This window comes from Rattus norvegicus, chromosome 1 (assembly GCF_036323735.1).
Source record: "Rattus norvegicus strain BN/NHsdMcwi chromosome 1, GRCr8, whole genome shotgun sequence".
In the NCBI taxonomy this organism is placed as follows: Eukaryota; Metazoa; Chordata; class Mammalia; order Rodentia; family Muridae; genus Rattus; species Rattus norvegicus.
In genome coordinates this window covers 17,262,795-17,290,772 of record NC_086019.1, presented here as the reverse complement: position 1 = coordinate 17,290,772, position 27,978 = coordinate 17,262,795, and the positions used below count along the sequence as shown (strand labels likewise).

Below are 27,978 nucleotides of genomic sequence, written 5' to 3'. Positions count from 1 at the left end.
GTTATATTGAATAGGTAGAGGAAGAGTGGGCAGCCTTGTCTAGACCCTGATTTTAGTCAGATTGCTTCAAGTTTCTCTCCATTTAGTTTGATGTTGGCTACTGGTTTGCTTTGTATTACTTTTACTATGTTTAGGTATGGACCTTGGATTCCTGATCTTTCCAAGACTTTTAACATGAAGGGGTGTTGAATTTTGTCAAATGCTTTCTCAGCATCTAATGAGATGATCATGTGTTTTTTTTTCTTTGAGTTTGTTTATATAGTGGATTATGTTGATAGATTTTCATATATTGGACCATCCCTGCATCCCTGGGATGAAGCCTACTTGTTCCCGATGGATGATCATTTTGAAGTGTTCTCAGATTCGGTTTGTGAGAATTTTATTGAGTAATTTTGCATTGATATTCATAAGGGAAATTGGTCTGAAGTTCTCTTTGTTGGGTCTTTGTGGGGGTGGTATTTCTTATTTAGCCTGTTAAAAAGATAGACTAATGAGGTAAATATATAGACACAAACAAAGGATAGTACACTAATTATGAATATAATATTGTTTTTACATAGTTATAAAAAATCTGATTCCTGCTTTAATCACTCAAATAGTTTTAGAAACTCCCCCAACAAAAGTGTGATTGTTCTCATTTTTATAAGCAAGCTGAGATTCCATTGATTAATTCACATCAGTGGCTGTTTTTTAGTAACAGAGCTTGTACTCATTCATGCGTGTACTCATTCATTCATTCATTCATTCATTCATTCAACACATATTTGGAGTCTTAGTATAGGCTAGGGACTCACAATATAGAAAAGGAACAGACAATACCCCTGTCTCTACAGAGTTTCCATTACAGTGAGAGAAAACTGACAGCACACAAGTCAGTAGATATACCAGCTGGTTTCTTGTTTTGGTAAATGTAAGAAGAAAATTTAGTGAAAGAAGCCAGGAAATCACTTGCTCCGTGGGGGCAGATTTAAAATGACGGCTCAGGCACATGTGGAATGAATGGCTTATTCGGCAGAAGATTGGGACGTCTGCTGTGAGCAGATGATGTTTACTTTGGGCCAGATGAGATGAGAATAGCTTGGTTTAGGGCTCAGACTGTGGGATGGCTCAGTGGGCAGTATTTGCCTTCGGGAACCAATGGTAGAGCCAAGAAGACTAGATCAGACGTGAAGAACAACGGTCTCTCCAATGACTTTCTCTCCTCCCTTCCTCCCTCCCTTCCTCATCCTCTCCTTCCTTCCTGTCCTTTCATTGTGTTTTGTTTTGTTTTTGAGATAGGATCTTATTTAGCCCAGGCTGTTCTTGAACTCATCGGTAGTTGAGGTTGGCCCAGAACTCCTAACCCTCTAGCTTCCATCACTAAATTCTAGAGTTACGTGGCTATGCTACCATGCCTGGTCACTCATTCATATCTGACTCCACCTCGACCAGGTTTGTTCCTCAGCACAGGGAATATGCCGTTGGTTTTTGTCATTTGTAGAACTGGAGACCCCAAGGGTGTCAACCTTACAAAATTTCTATAAAGCATGTGTGTGTGTGTGTGTATGTGTGTGCACGTGCCTGCATAAGTGTTATCATTGTTATCGTTATGTGTGCATGTGTGTGTGTGTGCCTGCATGTGTGTATCTTTGTGTGTGTGTGTGTCTGTGTGTGTGTCTGTGTGTGCCTGTGTCTGTGTCTGTCTGTCTGTCTGTCTGTGTGTGAATACTTGTTTGCAGATTCAGGTTTGGTAACAAGACAAGTACCACACTGTGTATTGTCAGCTAAGTTTTCGAGGCTCACATTTACCAGCGTGGGATCTATTGAAAGGGATCAGATGGGCAAAGAGAGAGGCATGAGAAGTCAAGAGCCGCGTGTAAGACACACTAAGTTTGCCATGTCCAGTAGGGAAACAGAAGTGAGAAAATCAGAAGTTCCAAGGGTACAGGCTCCCTGCTGTATGTGCTGTTTATAGACTGGCTAATCCTGTAGCCACACAGGGTGACAATGTGAAGAGGGACAGGGTGGAGGGTAAGACCACACCAGCGAGAGAGAGTGGGAGAGAAGGTGGGGCCAGGAAATGACTCCAGTGCACATCTGGTTTTGACATTGTGCTGCCCTATATCGCTGGAGAGCAGCCAGAGTGCACGCTTCAGAAGGCCTGCCGACATGAAAGCCTCTTTATACACCACTAGTGTTGAGGGTCTGTGGCTTCCGGCCTGGACCCTGATGACAGGAGTTTCCCGCCAAAGTTTGAGAGTAGCACAGAGACCCTGTGGTATTAATCAGCTTCCTCCTACTTAGCATGAGGTGGGCACAAATACTACACCAACCGTTTTAAATTGTGTCCTATATCCTTCTCTGTACTGGACAGTATGGCAAGCTCCAATTCACACACGTACTTTGGTTCAGAATCTAGAACTGAAAAGTAGCGGTTCCACCAAACACAATGCTGTTCGTGAGGGTTGACGCCTCAAAGGCTCAGCTAACCCACAAGGATATGAGAGTGAAGCACAGAGAGTTAAGACCCTGAAACACAGAGTAAAGGGCTTATGGGGTCATTTGCATGGGAAAGATTTGCAGGGATGTTTGCACGAATTTCTTAAAATACGAGGAGTGTGTTTTCTGTTCTTTTTCAGACACAGCAAAGACAGCAGTTTCCTACTGTGCACAAGAGCCAGGCAAGGGAAGGGCTCCTTGGCTACCCATAAGGGAGTCCATGAATTTGGAACATGGGTATAAATCAACAAAGAGAGTGTGGAGGACTAGGAGATGATGCAGGGGTTAATGCACTTGGTGTGCATGTATGAATCTGAGCTTGAATCTGTATTCTCAGTTCTCCTACTATGAGATGGGAGGCAGAAACAGGAGAACTACAAGCTCAGAGGCCAGCTACTCATACTCAGCTGCAAACAATAAGAGACCCTGTTTCAAACAAGATGAAAGCCTCAGATCAGCACATGAGAATGTACTCTGACTCTACATGTATGCACAGGCACGCACACACACGCACCAGTGAGATCTCTAATTTCCTTTTTATTCTATCTAACCAGAAATCTGCTACAAAACCCACATAGAGGGAAGCTCAACTTCAAGATTTCTTGCTATCTATCATAGGGCCAATGCATGATTTTGAGATTTAAAGACAATCGAGGACTGTGAAGAAACATTGATCGGAGACAGCCTTGGTAATTCACCTTCAGGTTCAGCCTTAAGCAACTCCACAATGGATGCTGTATAAAAAATGCATTCCTCTGTGTGTGTGTGTGTGTGTGTGTGTGTGTGTGTGTGTGTGTATGCATGTGTGTCTGTGTATGCATGTGTGTGTGCATGTGTGTATGTATGTGTGTATGTATGTGGATGCACATGTTTGTATGCATGTGTGTGCCTGTATATGTGCGTCTCTGTGTGTGTATATGCAAATGTGCTACACATTTACGTGCTGCTACTGAGGGAATGTGCTTTCTGTCCTCTTTGTCCACATCCAAATCTTCTATTTTGTCTGTTTTTGAAAGAGCCACAATCAACAGGCTCACACAATTGTGTGCTTGATAAAGATTTTCTCGTTTAAACTTTGTTCTCTCAATAGAAAGGCTTGGCATAACAATCTTTCTGTCTTGGTAGGTTATCTAACACATTAACATTTTTGATCTTCAGATTTTAATTAATTTTTCTATAGCTACTCTTTCGTTGGTAGACTCATTTTATAAGCATAAGATTTCACAGTCCAAAGGCACAATACCCCACATAATGAACGCTCTGACTCCTATGCTTTCAGTAAGGCTGGCCAGCTGGAGCTGAGGGACACCTGCCCTAAGGATTTGCCAGTCAATCTCACTTCCTTCTCACCTCACTACAGGCTTCTAAATCTCTCTGTCACAAACACATCTGCTCTAGGTATGATGGCGCAAGCCTGTATGTCCAACACCCAGGAGGCTAAGGCAGGAGGATCGTGAGTTTGAAGCAAACCTGGGCTACTTTTCAAGATCCCTCCAAACAGAAAACACCTCTAAAGTCCTAAGCCACCCACAGACGTGAAGGATGATAGAAAGAAACCGCAGAAGGATGAGTTAAGATGCCTTCTCACAGTGTCAGGTTTCCCTTTCTTCCCAGGTTTTACAGAATTGACACCAAAACCCACGAATAGCCTCAGAACATTTTTCATAGAGTAATTTAGTATTCTATGAGGGGGTTCATTATAAGTTCTCTTGGCCTAGATTATCTTTGAAGGATTCTTAGGTGCCCTCTTATATAACCTTTACATGCTATCACACACGTCTGGCAGTTCTGCTAATCCTGGAATAGAATGCTTGCTTTAGAATGATAGTAAAATTTACTGAGATAAGAGCTGAACATGTGGTTCATTGGGAAGGGCATTACTTCCCCTTTATCAGGGTGACAAAAGCAACATAAGGCATATTGTAAGTAATTAGACAGATAGGAAGACATGAAGGTGGTTAGTCATTATTAACGTTTCAAATCAATAACCCATCTGCACAAACTCTGATTTGTAGTCCTTATTACAAGAAGTGTTGTCTGTGGTGTTCATACATGTAGACACGTTGGTGTGCGTATGATACATATATAAGTGTGAGTGCTTGTGGGGGCCCTGAGGTTGACATCTGGAACCTTTCTTGAGCATCCTCCCACCTTATTCTTTGAGGCAGGCTCTCTCAGATCCAGAGTTGACTGGTACAGCTGTTCTAACCAGCCATCTTACTCTAGGATCTCCTTTCTCTGTCTTGAGGCTGGAATTATCGGGAGGTCTCTACCACCATTCCAGAGTTACATGGGTTCTGTGGATATGACTTCTGCTCCTCACACTCGGGCTGCAAGAACTTTCGCCATGACTCCATCTCTCTAGCTTAGAGTCTTAATTACAAACATGTCCAAAGAAGAGTACACCACCTAAATAGCTATTCACCTATTCCACAACTACTCCTTGAGGTGGCAGTTGGGGATACAGGAAATGGACAGAGCAGGGGAGGTGTTAGTGAGGGCTCAAGGACTAGGTGTTGGAGAGCCCTCACTGAGGGGACTGAGAGAACGTGAAAATCTTGTCCGAGTTGAGGGTCTGACTGTGCAGGTGTCTGAGGCTCTGATCAGACAGCACCGTAGGTGCCTGTGCGTGCTGTGTCTCCCTCCTCCTTGCTCTGCCCCACTAATTTCCAACCTTCTCAGCATGATTTTCTTCTCTTGGTTCCTAGTCTGCTCTATGTCTGGATTCTTGTTTTCTTTCTTCTGGTTTAGTCCACGGGGACCTTCTATTTCCCGGGTCCTTAGTTAAGAGCATCAGCTCTGTCGTGTGGCTGCGATCATGGCTCACCTGTAAACATTCTCTAACTTCCACGAGCGGTTCTGGAACTTGTACTCATTTAAATGGTTATCTTCAGTGCCTTACTAGTGGGATGTGGGAAGGAGAGTTTACCTTATTGCTATCACCACCACCACCACCACCATCACAACCACCATCACCACCACCACCACCACCATCACCACCACCATCACCACCACCACCACCACCACCACCACCATCACTACCACCACCATCACCACCACCACCACCACCACCACCACCACCACCATCACCATCATCACCACCACCACCATCACAACCACCACCACCACCACCACCACCACCACCACCACCACCACCATCACTACCTCCACCATCACCACCATCATCACCACCACCATCACCACCACCTCCACCATCACCACCATCATCACCACCATCACCACCACTACCATCACCACCACCACCATCACCACCACCATCACCACCACCATAAGCTTTATTAATTCTGTTTCCTGCTCTCGTTGTTTTTCGTGCTCTCTTCTTCTGTTTTATACTGGAATAGGATGAGTGTTTTAGTTTATTTATTTTATTGACTTAGAGATTAGACGTTTAAATTCTCTGGCCTTACATTTTCAACCTTTTACGTTCGTGTTTGAAATAGACATAGGAATTTATTTATATGTATTTGATAGCGTTATCATACCCCGGTATAATGTAATCTGTATTTTTCCAAATATCGAAGGCGTCGTTTTTAAATTCTTTAGATATTTTTAACTGAAGAAAAGCACTTAAAGTTTTTATATGCAAATATTACATGTATAAAGCTGTCACAATATATAAATCAGTGGGGGAAAGGCCTTTGTTTAAATCATCCGGCTTCTTCCTGTTCCCTGTCTCCTCCTCCTTCTCTGCCTCCCTCTCTCTATTTCTCCTCCCTCTCTCCTCCCCTCCCCACCTCTCCCTACCTCTCCCTCTCCCCGTCTCTCCCTCCATCTCCTACTCTGAGCATCCTTGAGTTTGTTTTTCAGCATTTACTTCTGATTAGTAGCAGGCAGCTCTCTCTTTCCCTGTCATGTGAGTGGACCACCTTCCTCTCTGAGCCCAGTGCCATTTCAGCCACACCAGCCGGTCCAGGAGCCGCTGGGGTCCACCTGGAGCTGGGGTTGCAGAATGTGGAGCCATACCTGGCTTTTACATGTTCTAGAAATCCAGACTCGGCTGCCTGTGCTGGCACAGCAGACACTTCAGCCCCTGAGCCATCTCTGCAGCCCCGATGTCTCGTTTTAAGTGCGATGTCCACAGCTCATATGACGATGTCACTGCCTGTTTCTCAGCCCCTGCTTTGTTCTCAAACCCAAACTTTTATCTTCAAGTGTTTTAACCCAGCACGGTGTTTTCCCCGCCACTCGGCCTTGCCTCCTACTCTCTGTTTGTCCTTTTGTTTGGTTCAAATTCCTGCTTGACAGCTTCTAAGTAGTAAATACTTTCAAGGTTTAGACCTAAAAATATCTCTATTTAATAATAGTTTAATAAAACAAAGAGTTATCTAGGTCCGTCTGTGGGCTATTATCTTTCGATCCTTCCAGGGAGACATTCCCCTGCAGCTGGCCTCTGTTGTTGCCTATACAGTCCTTAAGTGGTGCTGTGTCATTTCTGACTTTCTCTACATCGGTCAGGCCTCCTGCAAAGGCCCATGAAGACAAAAATGGCAGGCCAGATGTCTCATGGAGGAGGCGTCTACGAAGGAGAAAGGGAATAAAAGGCGGAGAGCCTGGCCGCAGAGCAGGTGTGCATTCCAAAGGGGTTGAGGAAGAGAAAGGGCTGGAACCAGAGAAGAAGCTCTCAGCCCAAAGCCACGCCCAGCTCGGAGGGTCCCCGAGGAAGAAGTGCCTGATTAAAAGATAAGTTTGGCCTTGAGCAGGAAGGGGTGACAGCACACAACATCCTCAGGCCCTGGAAATCAGTGCCCTGTTGGTTTCCAGGCCAAAGGCTTGCTGCCGCGTGTCTGGCCAGGCCCCTCCTGACGGGAGAACGAGGGGATCCACGCTCATGTCCTCCAACCTCATCGTTATGTGTTTATCTTCTTTAATACTCTTCTGTTGTCTTCTCTCCTGCAGTATTTTATCACCCAGTCAGATGTCCGCACCCCGCCCCTCCTCTTCTCCCTTCAGTGAATTTCTATTCGCACAGGTTTAATGGCCTGGTTCATTCGTTTCTCCTTCGACGTTCATTCAGTGTCTCCCCTTCGCTGTGAATTTTCCCACACAGTAAGCTACAACCTTACTGTCCTCAGTTACCTTGTATCTCATGTCTTGGTGATATTTGGGGTTTTAATCTGTCTATTCCTAGTCAGGATGTTTATTCTTCCATTGTAAGGTTTACCCCTGTGTTTATCTACCATCCTCGATAGCCTTCCGGTCCTGCGAATTCCTTCACGCAGCCCTTTGCTTGGTGGGGGACTCTCCTGCTTGCTACCCACTCCACAACATCTCCACTTGCTAACGGTGAAGTGAGGATCTGCTTTGTCCATTTCTTAGATGTTTTGTGCTCTCCCTCACATAAATCGCAGAACCAGTTTACATGGAAGGTTTTCAGCCTGGGGGTTGCAGTTTTTCCAGATGCCTGTCTCCTTGATTTCTAGTTTCTCGAGTAATTTTCGGTTTGCTTGCTTGCTTGCTTGCTTTTTCCCAGAAGGAGAAACTGACTTGTCACTCCTTTAGAATAATGAATAAAGGCCTTTTATCTCTCTTCTCCCTGAAGGGCAGCCCCGGAACATGAGAGCACAAGGCTCGCTGTCCCCGTTTTTCTACAGTTTGGCTTGAGAGCAGACATTAAATCCCCACTATCAGCTTTGGTTCTGTTAGAAACAGACACTGAAAAACAAACTCAAGGAAACCTAAATGGACAGAAGGAAAGAGATCCATTTGGGACGATTTTCATCCACGGACATCGATGGGTTGAAGAAATTAGGAGACTCGGATATTATGTAAACCTTTTGGGGAGTTGACGACTCCCCACATGAAGGGCAGAGGGGGTGCACTCTTTTCTATCCCCTATCTGGGAGTCACTGGGAGTTACTGGGGCAGAGGGAGAAGGAGACTTTATTCTCTGATGTTCCTAACTTGTCCTGTGCCATCCGAGCGGGTCTCTGGATTTATGGGGGAAGAAAAGCCCAAACAAAGACGTGGACACTGGTAGTTAGAAGTCAGCAGGAATATCCGGAGATAGCCTAGGCACGAGGGATAAGAAGTTCGTAGTCTGCCAGAGTTTCGTGCTGGATTCTGCAGTCGGGATCCTGTGTTTAGGACCCCTCTTCACGCAGATTGCTACAGATTTCCTTTCGTAGTTTTCCATTTGTTTAAACAACGCAATTAAATCTTCTATTACGCATTTTATTAGTACAAAAAAAATAGAATGTTAGTCATTGTTAAAAGGTCTGCTAAGATCAATGACCACATTGCTTAGAAGCAAAATTCTAAGATGTTTTGACACATACTTGGTATAAAACAAGATCACGCTAAATATGCCTCAAATTGACTTTACCCTCAAGATAAACTTAATGTGTTTCCCATAATCGTATGTGTAAGTGGACTTTATTCATTTGATTCATGTGGCAAAAATGATGTAGATACTTGTTTATAGGGTATGGCTATGATGAAGAAAGCAGTAAACATTATTGATCTGTATCCTTTCATATTGACGCTTTGGTATCTAGGTGTGAATTCCCCAGCACTAGGCTATATGACACAAAGCTTTTATACAAACTTGAATTTTAAAAGATTCTTTCAGATCCACCTAATTTTTGCTGTTTCTTTATTCTCACCCACCACATGCAAAAGGCGCATTTTTTTCCACTTAATTTATTTAAATTTAGTTATTAGGGGAGGAAATTATTGAATATTCACTGGTATGGCTTTGCTTGTATTTTTATTACTCTGCTTATTTTCTTTTTAGTGAAATACAAACTTTTTCTGCTCTGAATACTAGCTCTTTGTCACATATCTAGAGTATACTTTTAGAAGATTATATTTTATCTTTGGGGTTTGTTTATTACATTTTATTAACCGTGTAAAATGCTATGTAACCAATTACATCTATATTTGACTTTGTGGTTTTTCATTTTAATATCATGTGTTTAAAGAGCCATGTATAATTATTAATTATGAAAAACTCAAGGAGCTATTGAGTGCCTGCTATGAACTTGATATACCGTGGCGAGTGGAGTACAGGACAGAAATGAATGAGAGGCTCTATTGCTGTCGTGTATCATATTAATTATAAAATATTTTGTTCTGTGAAAGGAATGAAGTAAATAAACTTTCCCCTCCACAAGTAAACAAGAGCACAGATAACAAGTCTCTAAACGTATGTATCTTTTTTAAAAGAAGAACTTAACCAGTCAAAACATCAACAAGCGTAGCGAGTAGCACTACCTTGAACAGAGCAGCCCGCAAGGCAAGCCTAGAATTCAAGGTCTGCTCACACCGTGACGCTCGGAGCTTCCAGAGTTAACCTATTTCTCCATTAGCTGAGGACACTTTTGAAGAGGAACTTTTTAATGCACCTTTGAAAACGCTGCCAATCTTAATCTCAGTAGTATTTTTAAACAGCAACTATAATTACTTGAGTTTTGCAAAATGTCGGTGCAAGAGCAAGACTGTTAAAACAGTCTCTGGGTTTCAGGACATCGATGGGAAAGGCAAAATGTACATAAAAGGAACAAAGTTTGAAGACAGGACATGGTGGGACTGTGTGCGTGCTATTGGAGCATGGGAAGAGGGCTCTGTCCCTGTAAGAATGAGCAAGGGGTCCTTCGACTCCATGCAGAGATGCTTCAGTGTACACAACTGAAGGTTGTACTGGCATTCGTTTCATAAAGAACTCTTAGATAACTATGAATCAAATTTTAAATAAATTAGGTAAAAATACAAGTATCTACAAAAAAGCAAAATGACAACTTCAAATCTTGTTTTTTTTCCCCACATTAATAAAGTGGGGTAGGGCACTGAGCAAACAAACTGTAACAACAGATTCTTCAGAGTCTAAAGAAATCACACTGTTTTCCAGCATAGATCAAAGCTTTGCCCCACAAACCACACACTCACACTCAAATACACACACACATACTGAACAGACACTCACATATACACACTCACAAACACCTACTCACACACATACTACACACACATACAGCATACACATATACTGCATACACACAAACTGCACATACACACACTCACACACATACAGCATACCAATTCACAAACACACACACGCACACACACACATACATGCTGCACACACATACACATACTCTATGCACGGACACACACTATGCCAGATAGACACACATACACTGCACATACATATTCTGCACACACACACATATTGCACTCACACAAATACACACACTATATGGACATATACACATGCATGCACACACACATACAGAATACACACTACACACACACACTCATACACACAAACACAACACTGCATACACACACACACAAACATCATCATACACACACACACACACACACACCCCGTACACGCATTTCATTGATGAGATTAAGAACCTTTTTTCAAATATCAGTTAGAGAAGAGAAGCACCTCAGACAAGAGTCCATCAAGTGTGACTAGCAAGGCAGACAGGCAGAACTTTAGCAAGCATTGAATGCAATGGTGTGGGGGAGTCTTTAGCTTGAAATGGGGAAAAAGTGAGAGCAAAACAGGCTGACAGTGATGTTTGAACTCTCCAGGCATGAATCCCTATCCTGGGATTCATTTAAAAAAAAAAATCAAGCTGATCTTCCATGAGCCTTAAAGTTGACAGAGGCAGAGGAAGTTGAGGCCAAGATTTCCACATAAAGAAGGCCTTCATCAAAGAGGGTTTTCATATGCTGAGCTGTGGTGACGAGGCCTTTCACACTCACAGGGACAAGGACAGCAGCCACCCAGATCCTCCTTAGCCGTGAGATACTCACGAGAGTTCAGGGAACAGAGGAATTAGTGGCCTGGTTAGTAGTTCTACCCCAGAGATGCAGGGCAGCATGGGGTTATGGTGCAGTCACTTAGGGGGTAAATCTCAGAAGGGAGCTGTTGTTTCGTGGTCACCTCTGTGGGTGTATTTCAGACCTGGGGAGTACAGAGACCCCAGGCATGGGATGAACCACTTGCTGGTAGGACCCATAAGCTTTGGAACATTCATTTGCTCTGTGTTACTGTGTCAGGCTAACTGGGTGTATCATTGAGAGTCTGGGGTGGAATCAAAACACCGAATAAAAGAGGTGACAGTGCCATTGCCCGAGTCTGTACACTAACAGGAAGGACCTATGATGGCTGGGGTAACAGGTCTCCACCATAGTGATGTGCTAATCTAGAGGAGCCATGAGTCTGGAAACCTGAAGTGACGGAAACTCATAAAGCAAGCCCAAGTTTCCTGTAAATAAAGGGATCTGTCCAGACACTGGGATTGAATCTCTTTTCAAGCTGGTCCCATAACTTTACTCCCCCCCCCCACTTCTTTTACTACACTTTCTATGAGGTCTTATTTTAGAGAAACTCAAAATGTTCTGCAGGCAGAGAGTTGAAAAGGATTGCACCCTGTAACTAAAATAACTGTACGATTCCAATTTGCCAAACCCAAGCTAGAACACGAGTTGAGCATAACCTTGAGGAGGTTTGCCTCCCTCAAACCCTCCTGTCCTCCATGTGCCTGTCATCTGTGGACCGGGTTTAGGATGTGTTTGTCTTCTTGAGGTAAAATTGTTCTGCTGGATTTCATTTCATAACATACCTTAGAACCGTTCTTCAAGTCCAACTTAATTTTGCAGGAAGTGATTGGATTTGGGGTGCAAACTAAAGCCAGGGAGAGCAGCTGGCTTGGAGCATCTCAGGAAAATCACTCAGTGGGTTTCAGTGTGCTAATCCCACCTGGGGATGTCCATTGCCCATCCAGTCCTTGCTTTCCAGCAACAGTGGCACGGTCTGCACGGAAATCGTTTGCTTAAGTGGTTTCCTTACGACATTATCTATGCGTTGCATGTCGAAAGATTTTTTTTTTTTTTGAGCTTCGACTGAAAAGAGGTGATTTTTGCCTGGCTCACTCCTCCTGGCTGCCCACCTCGTTCTGATTCTCCTCAGTAATGAATCACATTCCAGACTGCTTCCTTCAGCTTGAAGGTTCTCAATCTCTCCCTCCTCATCCGCCAATCCTCCTGTCTCCTTCAGTGTTTCCTCAAGTTAAGCCTTACTCCATTAATAAGTACACTTCACAAACTGAGCAGAGGCGTCCTAAGACTTTCCCCCTTGAGACCTCCACATACAGAGGTTTTAACTCCCTAAACCAAGCGACCATGGGGATGATGGTAACACTGAAAGCGTTCAGTCCTTGTGAGAGGGCCGTCCTGGTTTTTAAATTCTTATTTCATGCCATCTGCTGCCTTGGGAAAACCTTTATTTTTTTTTATTTTAAGGGCATGCAGATGAATTTCTTAATATAATATTTATTATATGCAACACATAGACTGTGCTCTGATCTCATTCTCTGTCACCCTTCTTGTCCCCTCATGTCCTCCTCACCATCCCTTTCTATATCCCTTGCACTCCCATGTCTTTTCCTCACTGCAGCCACGCTCACTCACAATGGGAGAGAAAACTTAATTCTCCTTTGGAGACTGGCTTGTTTCAGAGAATAGGATGTTCTCTGACCCCATTCTTGCAAATGACATAATTTTCAAATTTTCAAACAGCATAACCTCCATTTTGTACTTTACCACATTTTCTGTGTGTGTTCCTCCACTGAAGAGCAGCTAGGTGGATGGGTAGCTTGGCTGTTATAAAGAGCACAGCAGCAGACATGGACGAGCGAACTCCACAGCAGGCTGGCTTAGACTCTTTCTGGCAGAGCCCAGAAAATGATCCAGCTTATAGCTCTGTTTTAAGCGTTTTAGGAACCTCTGTGTTGATTTACATAGCGACTGGACTCATTCACATTCCCACCAACAGAGTGTAAAGACTTTGCCCTGCCCCCATAATCGCAAATATTTGTTTCTATTGTTGTTGTTTTTACTTGTTTTGTTTCTTGATGTTGGCCATCTGACTGGGGTCAGGTCAACTCCCCGTAGGATTTTAAACTGCATTTCCCTGATGAAATATTATAGTACAGTTTAGCATTTTTTGTTTTTTTTTGGTTTTTTTGTCCTTGGGAATTAAACCTAGGACCTTGCTTATGGTAGGCTAGTATTTTAACCAAAGCTACATTCTCAGCTCCCTATGCCATATTTAAGGACACATCATCACCACCTCCACCCCCACCTCCACCACCACCTCCACCTCCACCTCCACCTCCACCTCCACCTCCACCCCCACCTCCACCTCCACCTCCACCACCTCCACCACCTCCACCTCCACCTCCACCTCCACCTCCACCATCACCACCACCACCACTACCACCCTCCAGCTGATGTGTACCAAGTCGCTTGGAAGAGCAGACCCTTCCACCTCATTTGACGTGATTTCCATTAACCACATATATTCTGTACTGAGAATCACAGATCCTCATCTTGTCCTATCGGAATACTTCCGGTGACCAATGCAGACTCGGTACTCCCCTAAATGGGAGCTTGATGCTCCCCGTCATTCTAGTGGCCCCCATCTCTTGGAAGTGAGATCCATGTGTATCTTTCATCATTCATATCAGAAAACAAGCATACTCTCAGTTTCACTTGGCAGACAGCAAAACACTGAAAGACAAGGCCCTTCTTCAGATGAAGCCTTCTGTTCTCAGTTACTCCCAGCATTCCTGGCATGCCAACATGTCTGGTCCCACATCCCTCATGTTCCTTTCACTACCACCCTCCAATCTCTCAACTTTCCTCTTCAAATTTTGTCTTTGATTTTTTGGAATGGCTTGATCATACACAACACACCACCAAAATATCAAGGCATGTCTAATACACTGGGGGATACCCCACCCAAAGGACTTGTTAACGCCATGATCTAAGAGCAGGGGGCACCAAGAGCTATGGTGACAGCTGTATAAGGAGAACATGCGTTAATGTCCTAATAGCTCTGCTGAGCACAGTGACCTCATCCCTCATAAGGAAGCTGGAAAGCCTGCCCCACTCTCATTCCCTTGTTTTGCACTCCTTGGATAACAATAATTTAGTAAAGCTGACTGAGATAGAGTAACTTTCAGTGCCTCGTATTTATCCACAGCCTACATTAATTATCCTGGGTCATCAAGTTCTAGGAAAACACAGTAAATTTCTCAGAATGGAGATTTCTAATCGAGCCCTGTAGCAGCTCATAATATTCGTTCTCTGAAATATAAGTCTGCAGCAGACAATGTTTTGCCCGACAGGATAATGGCAGTTATCTTGTCAATGAGCACCACCAGAAACATACTTTATCCAAAGACTCGAGTCTTCAAATTCATTAAGTGCTTCCAAGTGCCAGGCAGTGAGCTGGGCTGAGTCCTCTGTTCTAACTCCAGACACTTCTTGAGTTTTCAATGTGGGTCAAAATAAGCAGACAAGCCTTGTAGTTCAAGGTCTCGGACATCCTCCACGGAGATGCAGAACCTCTGCCCCACAGTGCCCTTCACAGTGCTGAAGCTCCCTTTCTCTGCAGACGCAGATATGCTTAACACTGGAAAGGGGAGTTTCTTACAAGGGATCTGCCCAGGCTCACTCAGTGGACTGTTGGGACAAACTGCATGGTTGCTTAGCTATCTGGGTTTCTGCATTTAGTAGGAAGAACTCACCTAACACGTAAATATGACTTTATTTTTTTAATATTTTGTGCTATAAGTAGTCCTCTATGCCTTAGTATGGGTGAATGAATCCTTGTAACGTTTTAATTTTAGCAGCTCAAATGCTACATAGTTTTATAATACTGCTGTCAGTACTCTCAACAAGGAATAAAGCCCAAAACATGTTATGGGTTCTCAGTATTCTCATATTTGACTTAAATAATAAATGTTATAATCTGCCTATTCCAAAATCACTAGGAAAATCAGACCCTAGGAATTAATTACTATCTAATAATTATCTAAAATTTTTATTTCTTTCTTGATTCTTAGCATGAAAATATAAACACATACACATTCACATACACTCTGAGTTACACACACACACACACTCATAAACATATACATACAAACACACACACACTCGCTGAGCTACACATACACACACACTCACAAACATATACATACAAACACACACACTCACTGAGCTACACATACACACACACACTCACAAACATATACATACAAACACACACACTCATTGAGCTACACATACACACACACACTCACAAACATATACATACAAACACACACACTCACTGAGCTACACACACACACACACACACGCACACACACACACACACTCCCTAGGCCCACTATACTCAAGTTAGATCTTCTTGTGCTCTTTTTTAACTGTGCCTCTTGGTTTTCGTGCCCTCCACGTTGTCGCCCTACTCCTGGAACTTTTTCAAGGTCACTGTCAGCCCAATGGTTGTTGTTATTTAACACCATTGACAGCCAATATTTTTGTTCCACTTTCTTTTCTTAGCCTTGGGGAAACTCTACACTTCTAATTTTGTTGATTAGTCAATAGATATTTAGTGAACACCAGATCCATCATGTGATTCTTTGTCATTGTTCTTTACATGACCCCTGACCCTTGAACTCACCACCAATCTTAGCCTTTTACTTCTTCATCTTCTATCTCCCTAAGAGCCAAGGGACTGTCGTGACAAGTTAATCTTCTTAACACTGTCAGAAATCCAGTGCTGTGAGCATGTCTCTTTAGGTACACGTAAATGTTCAGAAGAAAAGATAGCCTTTTGGACAAATAGTGTCTGTGACAAAAGGAAAATATAGTATGCTACTAGGCATAAGGAAACCTACGTGCTCCTATATTTCTAACATTTTATGGCTGCATAAGATTCCATTATTCTTAGCCCATATTTGCTTTATTCGTTCATTAATTCATGGGCATTTGTGTGGCTTCCACATTTTGGCTGTTGTGGATAAAACTGAACATACACATGAAAAATACTCTAAGAAATTTCTCTTCGAAAGGGAGTGTAAAAGAGGCATGCTATCAAGAGAAGACAGCCCACCAGCAGGTAGAGAGAGAACAAGATAGAATTCCTATCATCCTGGGGAATGGGAAGAAGAGAGAGCCTACATTCTTTTCATGTTGGGCCACCAGAGATGATTTGGGAAATGAAAAAAAAAAAAAAGAAAAGAAAAGAAAAGAAAACCAAAGTCGGATCCAATCAATGGCTCCTCATAACTGTCAAGGCGAGGTGCCCTAGTGACCTCTATTCATTTGCAGGCATGACACTCCATTTTGATAATGTATCAAGGCTTAATCTACAGGGCAATACTTGTTACTGGAGAGAGTTCTGTGGGCTCTGTGGTGGCCACACAACTTCCCTCGCTGACGGCCATGCTAATTTCCTTCTCAACCTGATGCCAGTCTCTGCCGTGGTTCATGGAGCATTCGGGGACTGCACTTCATCAGGGAAGGCGACAGCTATTACCAGATGGCATCTGTCTGTGCTAAACAATGAGAAAATGAAAAATAATGAGATAATAGTGAATGCTTTGAAGGACGTTGTGCGACAGCCTTATGTTGTCGTGAATCCTCTCCCGAGTGGAGAATTTTGACCCAATTACACCTTTATCCTACAGATGAGCAAGGACCCAGGGATGGCTGGTAGTAACCTTTTGAGACAATATTCCATTTCTTTTTTCTCTTCATTGCTACATTCTTTCTTGTGGAAAAAAATATTGCTAAATATTTATACTATTCAAGGCTCTGTGCTGGGAGCTGGAGGTACAGTAATCAGTAAGACCTTAAATTATTTAATGATTCTTCTGCAGATTGTTCTTTCTTAGGTGGAACTGCAACAGGAGACGTAATGAAATGTGAAAAAATGTTGATCTATCAGATATGTTGGGTTATATGATATGAGCGGCATGATCTTGCTAAGATCCGGGACGTAAGATACATTTAATTCCCACAGTTTACTTAGATGTTGCACGCTGTACTCTACTTACACAACTATTGGGCGAAGACCTTTTATATTTATATTTCTGTTTATCTAGTATTTACAGAGAACAATTTAATGAAGGTTTTCTGTCACGATGAAAAGCTTTGTCACCTGTGCCCATCCACACCCTCTCTGTGACCTCCATCTGGGGAAAGCTTAGCCGGTTACCTCAGTGTGAACAAATGAACGGCAAACTGGAGCCACCTGATGTGAACAGCCCTTGTTGGTAGCGTCAAATCTAGTCTTCCCCATTGATATCTCCTGTCTACTTAATATCGTGTCTCCTGGAGTATCATCTCCCAGTTCTTACCAAATCAGAGTTAGTGACTCTTATCAACTCTATGTGGTAACCAAAGCATCGAGTCCTACTTACGTGCAGTTGGTACAGCAACCGTATAAACCCTCATAGCAAGGGCAAAAACAACTGAGGCCAAGAGAGGCTAAAGTCACACCCTTCTTCATAAGTGACAAGACTTGAACTGAACTCTGACCCACTGTCACTATGACCAGTGTCTAAATATCGTATTCCGCGACTTCCTGGGACTTACCTCAGGTAAATGTTATCAGACAAAACTCCTGAGGTGTTTGAGCTTCACTGAGTTGGGGAATGTACACAGGCATGCACACACATGTGTGCCCTTGCACATACATTTATAGAGAAAAGATGGAAAGAGAGTGAGGGAGACATCAACGAGACTCATGGGCTCGAGATCGAGATATGTGATAAATATATGTGGTCTCTATATTTAATCTCCAAATTATTACAGAGATGAATTAAGCATGACTGTTTGTCTTGTGACGTTGCTAAGAAACCCAAGTCACTGGGGTTGAAAACGTGACTCGGCAGTTAAGAGCACCCAGTTTTGCAGAGGACCCGTGTCTTATTTACAGCACCCACATGGTGATTTACAACCATCTGTATCTCTAGGAGATCTGATTGCCTCTCTGACCTCTGACCTCTGCAGTAAATAGGCACACAGGTAGTGCACAAACATCCTGGCAGGCAAAACAGTCACACGCATCATAAATAATAAAAGAAAAGAAATCATATTCTGTGACTTCCTGGAATCATATTCCTGCAATTCCCTGGGAATCGGGGAATAACAGGTATCAGTACTGAAGGGTACTCATTGTTTTTATTGTTTGAAAGGGTTTTCTCCTACTGTGCCTTTTCACAGTCTGAGGAAATAAATAGGATATTATATTGCACATCTTCTTTACACACACACACACACACACACACACACACACACACACATATGTTATAAAGAAAATGGGTATCACTGACTTATGAAAACTAAAAATGAATTTCAATAAAGTCATAGTTCAGGTGATTTTTTACATCCCTCTTTTATAAAGATTTATTTATTTATTATATATGAGTATACTGTAGCTATCTTCAGACATACCAGAAGAGGGCATCAGATCCCATTACAGATGGTTGTAAGCTGCCATGTGGTTGCTGGGAATTGAACTCAGGACCTCTGGAAGAGCAGTCAGTGCTCTTAACTGCTGAGCCATCTCTCCAGCCCCCTATATATCCCTCTTGATGACAGGAAAGTAGTCTGGGAGTAGCTTGAAGTTACTTGCAGAGAACATAGAAACAGTATTTCATTTCACTTATTTCATTTAGGTTACAGGGACTACTAGATAATTTCTTTCCCTCTGTTCTGAGTAGAACTTCCTTCTGGAATTTGCTTGAAAATAAAATGTAATTTTTAGTTTCTGTTTTAGCTATCATGGCCACACCAGGCTGGTAAGCTTGTAGATCCTCCAAGATGTCTTCAGCGCTCTCTCTCTCTCTCTCTCTCTCTCTCTCTCTCTCTCTCTCTCTCTCTCTCCCTCCCTCCCTCCCTCCCTCTCCCCCTCCCTCCCTCTCTCTCTCTCTCTCTCTCTCTCTCTCTCTCTCTCTCTCTCTCTCTCTCTCTCTCTCCCTCTCCCTCTCCCTCTCCCTCTGAAAAAAAAAGGCAACCCTCTGTGAGAGTGCAGGACCAACCCAGTTTGTGCTTTGTCTGACTCACTGTCACCTGAGGGGGACAGCTGTACAGCTGACTTCGTGACAGTGACATAGTTTTTCTCTCAATCACAGTACACGCACAGGACAGAGCCATGAGCTTTAAGTTAGTTGACATGCAAAATGTTGTTACATTTTCATCACAACTCATCATGATCAAAATTTACAAACTCAATCTGATAAAAACAATATCTTCAAAGCTAAAGTTGCATTGTGGGAGATTTCTGAGTATGGGAACACTGAGGTGCGATGGACAAGTCCAATTGTTCCTCAGAATTATTGTTTTATTACTCCGGAGCTTTAAAATTCATTTCATTTTTTATTTAAATATTTCATTATTTATCTGAATTATTTAATTATGTATATTTAAGTGTCAGGGCGAAGGCATGTCCACGTGAGTACAGACATTCTCTCAGGCCATTCGCATCAGATCTCCTTGGGACTGAAGTTATAGGTGATCATGAACAAACCACACAGAGGCCAGATGTGGGGCCTCTGCAAGACCCATATGCACTGTTCACTGCCGAGCCATTTCTCTAGTTTCTACTTTCTACCTTCTGCTTTTGACATAGGCAACTTAGACAGGCCGTAGGCATTCTTGGTGGTGGATAGATCAATAGCTCTTCCGTTCACACAGATGGGTCAAAACCACAGGCCAGAGTGCTGCTACTGACCTTTCTCTCTCTGGTGAATCCAAAATGACTGTGCTTAGTGGCAGCGTTCCTCCTGGAGATGCGCACAAGTTGAGATGCAGTCGCAACTTCAAATGTATGGCTTGGCCGTCAGTGTGCCTGACCTCTTTAAATAGGCACCATAGGCACTGCCTCCCCTGAAACCACAAGACAGCTACACAAGTGCTTGGACGGAGCAGGACACGACAAAGTGTCAAATCAGGAATCAACTCCAAACTTGTCTCTTCGTGTTACTGTGGGATGAGTAGCAATAACTGCAGGAAAACTAAGTCTCAAGGTCCGTAGAAGAAAGTAGAAACCGTGACTAGGAAATGGGTGGAACCACACTTTGTACTGGAATGTCGAGGGCTTTCGTTCTCTACGAGTTGCTCCACCGTGGGCTAGACCTTCTCCAGGAGATTAGTAAGGTCCAGGAACGTAAGTCAGTTGGTTAGTCCTCACCTGGCCTGCATAGAGCCTGTGTCCTCCATTCCCAGTACCTCAGAAGCCATGCATGGTGGCATAAGCCTATAATCCCAGCACTTACCTCAGAAAATGAAAGCGGGAAAGTCACAAGTTCAAGGTGACTTTTGAGTGACATAGTACGCTCCAGGCCAGCATTCAGACATGGGTGATGTGTCTCAACAACAAGCCAATGGAGAACTAGTTAGGATGATTGTTTGCATGCTATTCTCTCTTATCTGTAGTATAAAAGAAAGTATGTTTCCTTCCCTTCATTCAAAAGCCATATGGCCAAAAGACTTAAGTTTAACATGAGCCTTGAGGTAAAAATATTTCTATTGCAAAATGACTTTGATCCCACACTTGCACGAAAAACCATGTACCTGAATTTTAATGATACACAGCCACTGGGTGATGATGTACCTGGAGTTCAGTAAAAGACCATGTCTCAAAGAAGTCAATGCAGGGAGTTATCAAGGATGTGAAGCTGATGTCAACCTCAGGCTTCCACACACATGTACAGGTTTGTGTGCATAGATCTACACTACAGTACATACACCACACAAGACGCTCATGTGCATTATCTACCACACACACATGCACATGTGCATTATCTACACTACAAGCACATACACCACACATATATGCTCATGAGTATATATCTACACTACAAGTGCATGTACCACACACACATGCACATGTGCATATATCTACACTACAAGTATACACCACACACATGTATATGCCTATGTGCATATATCCACACTACAAGTACATACACCACACATACACACACATTCACGTGTCTATATATCTACACTACAAATACATACACTACACACACACATGCATATGCTCATGTGTATATATCTATACTACAAACACATATACCACACATGCACATGTGCATATATCTACACTACAAGTATACACCACATGCATGCATATGCACATGTGTATATATCTACACTACAAATACATACACTACACACATGCACATGTGCATATATCTACACTACAAGTGCATACACCACACACACATGCACATGCTCATGTGTATATATCTACACTACAAACACATATACCACACACACATGCACATGTGCATATATCTAAACTACAAGTGCATATACCACACACACATGCACATGCTCATGTGTATATATCTATACTACAAGCACATATACCACACACATATGCTCATAAACATATATCTACACTGCAAGTATATATACCACACAATATGCTCATGTGCATATATCTATACTACAAACACATACACCACACACATGCATATGCACATGTGCATATATCTACACTACAAGTACATACACCACACACACACACACACACTACCATGTGTATATATCTACACTACAAGCACATACACCACACACACACACACACACACACTACCATGTGTATATATCTACACTACAAATACATGCACTACACACATGCACATGTGTATATATCTACACTACAAGTACATACACTACACACACATGCACGTGTGCATATTATCTACACTATGAGTACATACATCACACATGCACAGGGGTGGGGGGTGAGTGTTCATCTAAGTATCCCCTCATGAATTATAACACTATTTCCAGATATCTGCTATAAAGGCTGTCACTTAGGTATAGTATGTTGACCGTGGACTAAACTGAAAAATAATAGATTGTGTGGTTTATCTCCGTGCTCACTGCTGACCTTTTGTTTTAGAGTTTGTCCTCCTCTACCTATGACTTTGTTTCTGAGCCAGTATGGCATTGGTTTTGTTTCTCACTTACGTGCATAGCTCGTTATCTCCCTTAGATTTCTATCTGCAAACCCCTGTGGGGATGGAAGGTCTCTTACTCATCCTGTGTCTCCCGCTGGGACAAGCACATAGCAGGCACTCAATCAACGGGCTCTTCAAATTCATAATCCATTATCTAGAAATTAAAAATGACAATATCTTCTTAATCCCTTGAATAATTATGCCATTGTCACTGAAGTGCAAGGAGAACATTTCATTTGAAATTTTGAAGCTTTTTAAAAAATAGCTATTATAAGCTGATTAAAAGTAGATCTTTTAAGCTGTCACCAAAGGCATTTATTCTAGTTAAAAACCTAATCCATTTATATAGTCATACATAATTTATATTCTACTTACTTCCAAAACTTAATTGAAGAAGTCATTAAAGGAATGGCAATTGTGAAAAATATGGAACCAACTCTAAGAAGTCTTATTCTTCCTTCTTGCCAGTATTTTGAAACGTTTATGGCTTAAAACAAATGACCACATCAATATTGTGTCTGCATTAAATACAGCCTGGGAGGCTTATTTTTTTAAAACTAGTTGCTAGTTTATCACGTGATATTCTAATTCTTTTTTTTAATTCTATACAATCAATTTATGCCACTGTTTTAAATAACAATAACCATAGAGTTGGTTTAAATATATTTTAAAACCTAGATAAAAATATAACTCCCAGTTTCAAAGAAAGTCAAACATAAGGAATACCAAAAATAAAAATTTGTAGCTCATCCCCAGACTTTAACAAACATCACAATAATTATGACCTGCTCCTGTTTATCTTAAATAGTGATTTGGGGGGGACAACTCAAAGGAAACTTGAGGGTTTGTGTTCCAAGAGAGAAAGGAGAGGAGCCTGTCGCCTTCCCTTCATCTGAAGGGCACACAGCAGCTCATACTGTCCCAGCCAGTTCTGCCCAATTAACTCATCCAAAGAGCTTGTGTGGCCATTCGGCTTTCTACCAAGCTCTGTTGAAATGTACAGTATTTCTTGGACATGTCATTTAAATTGAAAACCGAAATATTTGGAAACATTGTAACAAGGTGAGTCCTGCCAAATGTGGGTCCATATTTACCCAGGTGGGTTCAATCACACTTTCGACTCTGTGAAATAAAGTTTCAATCTAGCTTGCTTAAAGCTAAAAATTAATTTCAGTGAGATCTTTTGTTGTTGTTATTGCACTAAAGAATCACAGTTCACTCTGGCTACTTTGAAAGCTTTACAGTTAATGTGGTGGGAGAAATTGAGAGGTGGTTACAATTCGAATTGATTAATGAATCCCCATTAAAGTTATGTCTAAGCAGATAAATCCTTTTTGTCTAAGATGCTTATATGATACAATGTTGCCCTCCACCCTTGGAAGCCATGCATGAAAGAACTTCAAATCAGAAGGGAAAAAAAATCACAAAATACTAGAGACCCACGTACAAAGACTGTGAACAGTGAAAATGAATGATTCCATACTCAAAGCCATTGTTTAATCAAGTAGGAGGAGATGAATTCACACTTGTTATTGGTACCCCGGATGAACCGCTGAGAATAACTTAGAGCAGAAATCTGCTTGTACATTCTTAGTGCCCAGGCTTAACTTTGAGAGATGTCAAAATGGCTGAGCCTGAGTAATTCAATAAATTACTATACTCCTTCTCAATGCTCTACCCTTCTCAAAAAAAAAAAATGGTTCTTTATCCAATGTAAGCTCAGTGCTGGTCTGCCCATAAAAGTATCAACAAAGATCAGAATTAAATATGGTTGTGAGATGCGCCAGAACTATTATGGGTAGGGACATTTGGGAAAGATTCACTACCCATCAGACTCACAGCAGCCCGTGAATGGAAATGAGGCTTTCATGTAAACACTTAGCAGTAGGACCAATCGGTGCCTTCAATACTTGTAAATAAAGGCTCCTGTTGCACACTGGAAGGGCTTTCTGGGCCATTAGCTTTAGTGTTCTTGGAGGGGCCTGAGGAAAAAGGTAGGAAAGGAAAGAAAAGAACATAGAGATGATTTGGGCCAAAAAGATGGGCTATCAAAGTTGGTGTTTCTAAGCAGTCTTCATTCACTCCATTACCTTCACGGTCTCGGCGTCTCCTGACGCGGCCCCAAGCCAACTACCATCTCAAGCTTTTCCTCTGTGTTTAGCTTATTTTCTCAGCCACATCTTGAGACGTCTCATCCTTCCCAAGCGTCCCTTTCTCCATCTGGTGTACTTTCCATGTGACGAGCTTAGCTTCAAACCCAACGCTATTTATAAGGAAGTTTGCCTGCTAAGCAAACGCATAGCCATTTCTAGAGAGGTCAGGCTTAGAACGTGGCCAGCAATTGGCGAACGAACAGAGAACGGACCCCCATTTTGTAGAGGAATTCAGGATGCTATGAAGGTGTGAGAGGGAGGGTGAGTTGTGCACAAATCGTGATTCACATGAAACTACTCCAAAGTTATTGATTGGCCTAGACATTGGGTTTCTGACAGAAAAGAAAAGGTCCCCTTGGACACCAAAGAGAAAGTTCTAAGTCATTGGTCACTAGCCTGTGTCACTTTAAGCTAGCAGTTCTCAACCTGTGGGTCACAAACCCTTTGGAGACCACATATCAGATATCTGTCATATCAGATATTTACATTACAATTCATAACAGTAGCAAAATTACAAAGCGGCATTAGCAAGGTTGAGAACGGCTGACCTAAGCTGTTACCAATTACTGAACACCTGTTCCTGTCTGACCAGGTCAAGCTTCAGATGTAAAGTACTCAGTATTAATCTATACCACTGTTGGTTGGGTGTTTACTATGTGTCTCAGAAATATGTTAAGTATTTCAGCATATATTTGCCACAATCCATACAAAATATCTTCTATGATTCAAGTCTAATGTGTATTTTACCTTCCTCCACTTTTTATCATACATATATGCCTGTGTAATATGTGTATGTGTGTGTGTGTATGTAGTGTGTGTATATGTATATGTCTGTGTATATGTATATAGGTGTATATGTATATGTGTGTATGTATGTGTATACATGTATATGTGTGTATACGTGTGTATGTATGTATGCACATATATGTGTGCATGTATGTGTGTATGTGTATACATGTATATATGTGTGTATACGTGTGTATGATGTGTGCATATATGTGTGTGCATTTATGTGTGTATTTTCTTCATCTGTAATATGAAAAAGTCTACGCTAGAACATTTTGCTGGCACAAACAGTCCTCTTTTTTAATTCTTAAAAATTAATTTCTTGGGTATAATAAGCATGTTTAGTTGAAGTATATATGGACATTTTCATTTAGACAGGATCTCACTATGTAGCTCTGACTGGCCTAAAACTCACTATATAGACCAGACTGACCTCAAACTCACAGAGCTCTGCCTGCCTCTGTCTCACGAATGCTGAAATGAAAGTAATGGCCTACCTTATGTATAGAAGTATTTTCATACACACACACACACACATAACATACATACACATATACACATACATATGCATACACATGCACACATACACACACACATACACATACCCACATACATATCACATACACATACCCACATACATACACATACACATACACACTCACATCCACATACATATACACACACATACACATACACACACATACACACACACACACACACACACACACACACACACACCCTTATCCTGCAATACTTTTCTAAATCCTCACACATGGGCTAGCTTGCCATAACCCCTATTTCCAATTGATTGACCTCAGACCTTAGTTATTTTAGGATCGATGGCTTAGCGTTTCTTCCTGCCCACATTAACAGTTAGGCTTGATTGATGAAACCTCTTTTCTTCTCAGTATCTAGATCTTTGACACATACATCTAAATGCCACTTGCCTTTCATTTCTGTGGTCGTGAGATGACAGAGTATACAGCTTTGATGGTCAGAGCCAGAAAAAAACAACAACAACAAAAAAAAAAAAAAACCGCCTTGGACTCCTACTTGCAGGAGAGCAGGATTGTGACCATCACAGATATTTATGAGAGGAACTGAAGTAGCAGCCACTCCCAGGCTTTTGCAGCTGGCAGGCCTCTGAGGGGTGACATTTACCAATGATGGCTTCTTCCCTTAAGAAGCAGAATGGAGGAGCCAGGCAGAAAAGTAAAACCTCTTAGTGCATGGCTTCTCCATGGCTTCCACTGTGCGCAGCTGGTTAAAGACTATGCGTGAATTCGTAACGAGGTGAAAAAATAGGTTTATACCCTTTAAGATGAGAGGCTGTTGGGACTGACAACCTGGAAAATGTGATATGTGGTTTATTAGTTTTTGGTAGGGAAAATATTAGCCAGACGTCTTTTATTAAATGGATCTTCAGAATTTGAATTTGAAAATGTTCTCTGGTTGATTGCCTACAACTGGTTTCAAAGTCTATGTGGGCTGTGTTCTCATCCATCGCTTGGAATGTGAACCCCTGCATATACATGTGTGCTAACATGTGTCAGAGGACAACCCTATGGGCTGCATGCACATGTGTGCTAACATATGTCAAAGGACAACCCTATGGGCTGCATGCACATGTGTGCTAACATATGTCAGAGGACAACCCTAGGGGCTGCATGCACATGTGTGCTAACATATGTCAGAGGACAACCCTAGGGGCTACATTCACATGTGTGCTAACATATGTCAGAGGACAACCCTACAGGCTGCATGCACATGTGTGCTAACATATGTCAGAGGACAACCCTAGGGGCTGTTCCTCAGGTACCATAATGTCTTTTTGATTTAAAGAACAAATTGAGACAGGGTCTTTTGCTGGACTGACACTAGCCAATAGGCAAGGAAGGCTGGCTGGTTGGCCAGCAGGCTCCAGGGCTCTGCCTGCCTCTACCTCTCTGAGCACTGGAATTCCAAGTGCACACTTTTTAAACACGGGGTGTGGGAATTGAACTCAGGCCATGATGCTTGCAAGGTAAGTGAGCTCTCTCCCAGGCCCCCAAATAGACTTTTAATGTAGACTTTTTCAGTGAATGAGTTAGTGAGTCAGGACCAGATTTTTATAAGAATAAAACTAGAAGGTGAAATGCAGTTGGGGCACTGCCTTCTTCTCATCCCCAAGCTGTGGCCTCGGAGAGCAGAACACTTAGAACTAAGAAAGTTCCCGGATCAGGACCAAGGTGGTAATCCATGGCACTATCTAGGGGCAGCGTTCTGTGACTCCCCAACATCTTCAGGCTTTCTTCAATATCAACAGACTCTGATAGCTTGTTTCCATGGCTACTGGTAGCATCTGCAGTAGACCAGCTCCTGGCTCTCAGCAATATGCTCTTCGGGTCCTGGGGTCTGGATGATGAAGAGACGTGTACAGGAATGCCAAGTGTCACATCCTGAGCTGGACAAAGAACTAGAAAACAGAATGTCTGGGTTTCACTCCGGCCTTGGGCCTCTGGTGACCTTCTGAATGATTCTGGAACTCTCTAAGTTTCAGTTTCGACATCTGATCGGGAGTTTTCATTTTGACATCGTGTGTTCACCCCTTCAGATAAGGAAGCCACCCTTCCCTCGCTGAGCTCTAAGAGAATCCGTTGCACAAGCGTGGTGCTCAGATGGGTGTTTGGCTATAAACAGGAGAGCTGTTTGTGGGACTTTTCTCCCTACTGTTGTTTGAGATGAAAAGACTGCCTTTTTTTCCAGTATGTTCA

At 42.4% G+C, this 27,978-nt stretch overlaps 2 protein-coding genes across 3 annotated transcripts in view; both read left to right on the top strand.

The window, feature by feature from the left end:
• Window positions 1–27,978, top strand: part of Pde7b (phosphodiesterase 7B) — a 318,757-nt gene that overhangs the window by 22,056 nt on the left and 268,723 nt on the right.
• The window catches only part of LOC134484962 (histidine-rich glycoprotein-like), a 41,868-nt gene continuing 19,482 nt past the window's right edge, over window positions 5,593–27,978 (top strand). The window contains exon 1 of the mRNA XM_063280802.1: window positions 5,593–27,978. This exon is cut by the window's right edge and continues 19,482 nt beyond it. Within this exon, the coding sequence (XP_063136872.1) occupies window positions 21,016–22,035 (1,020 nt within the window). The 5' untranslated portion in view covers window positions 5,593–21,015 and the 3' untranslated portion in view covers window positions 22,036–27,978.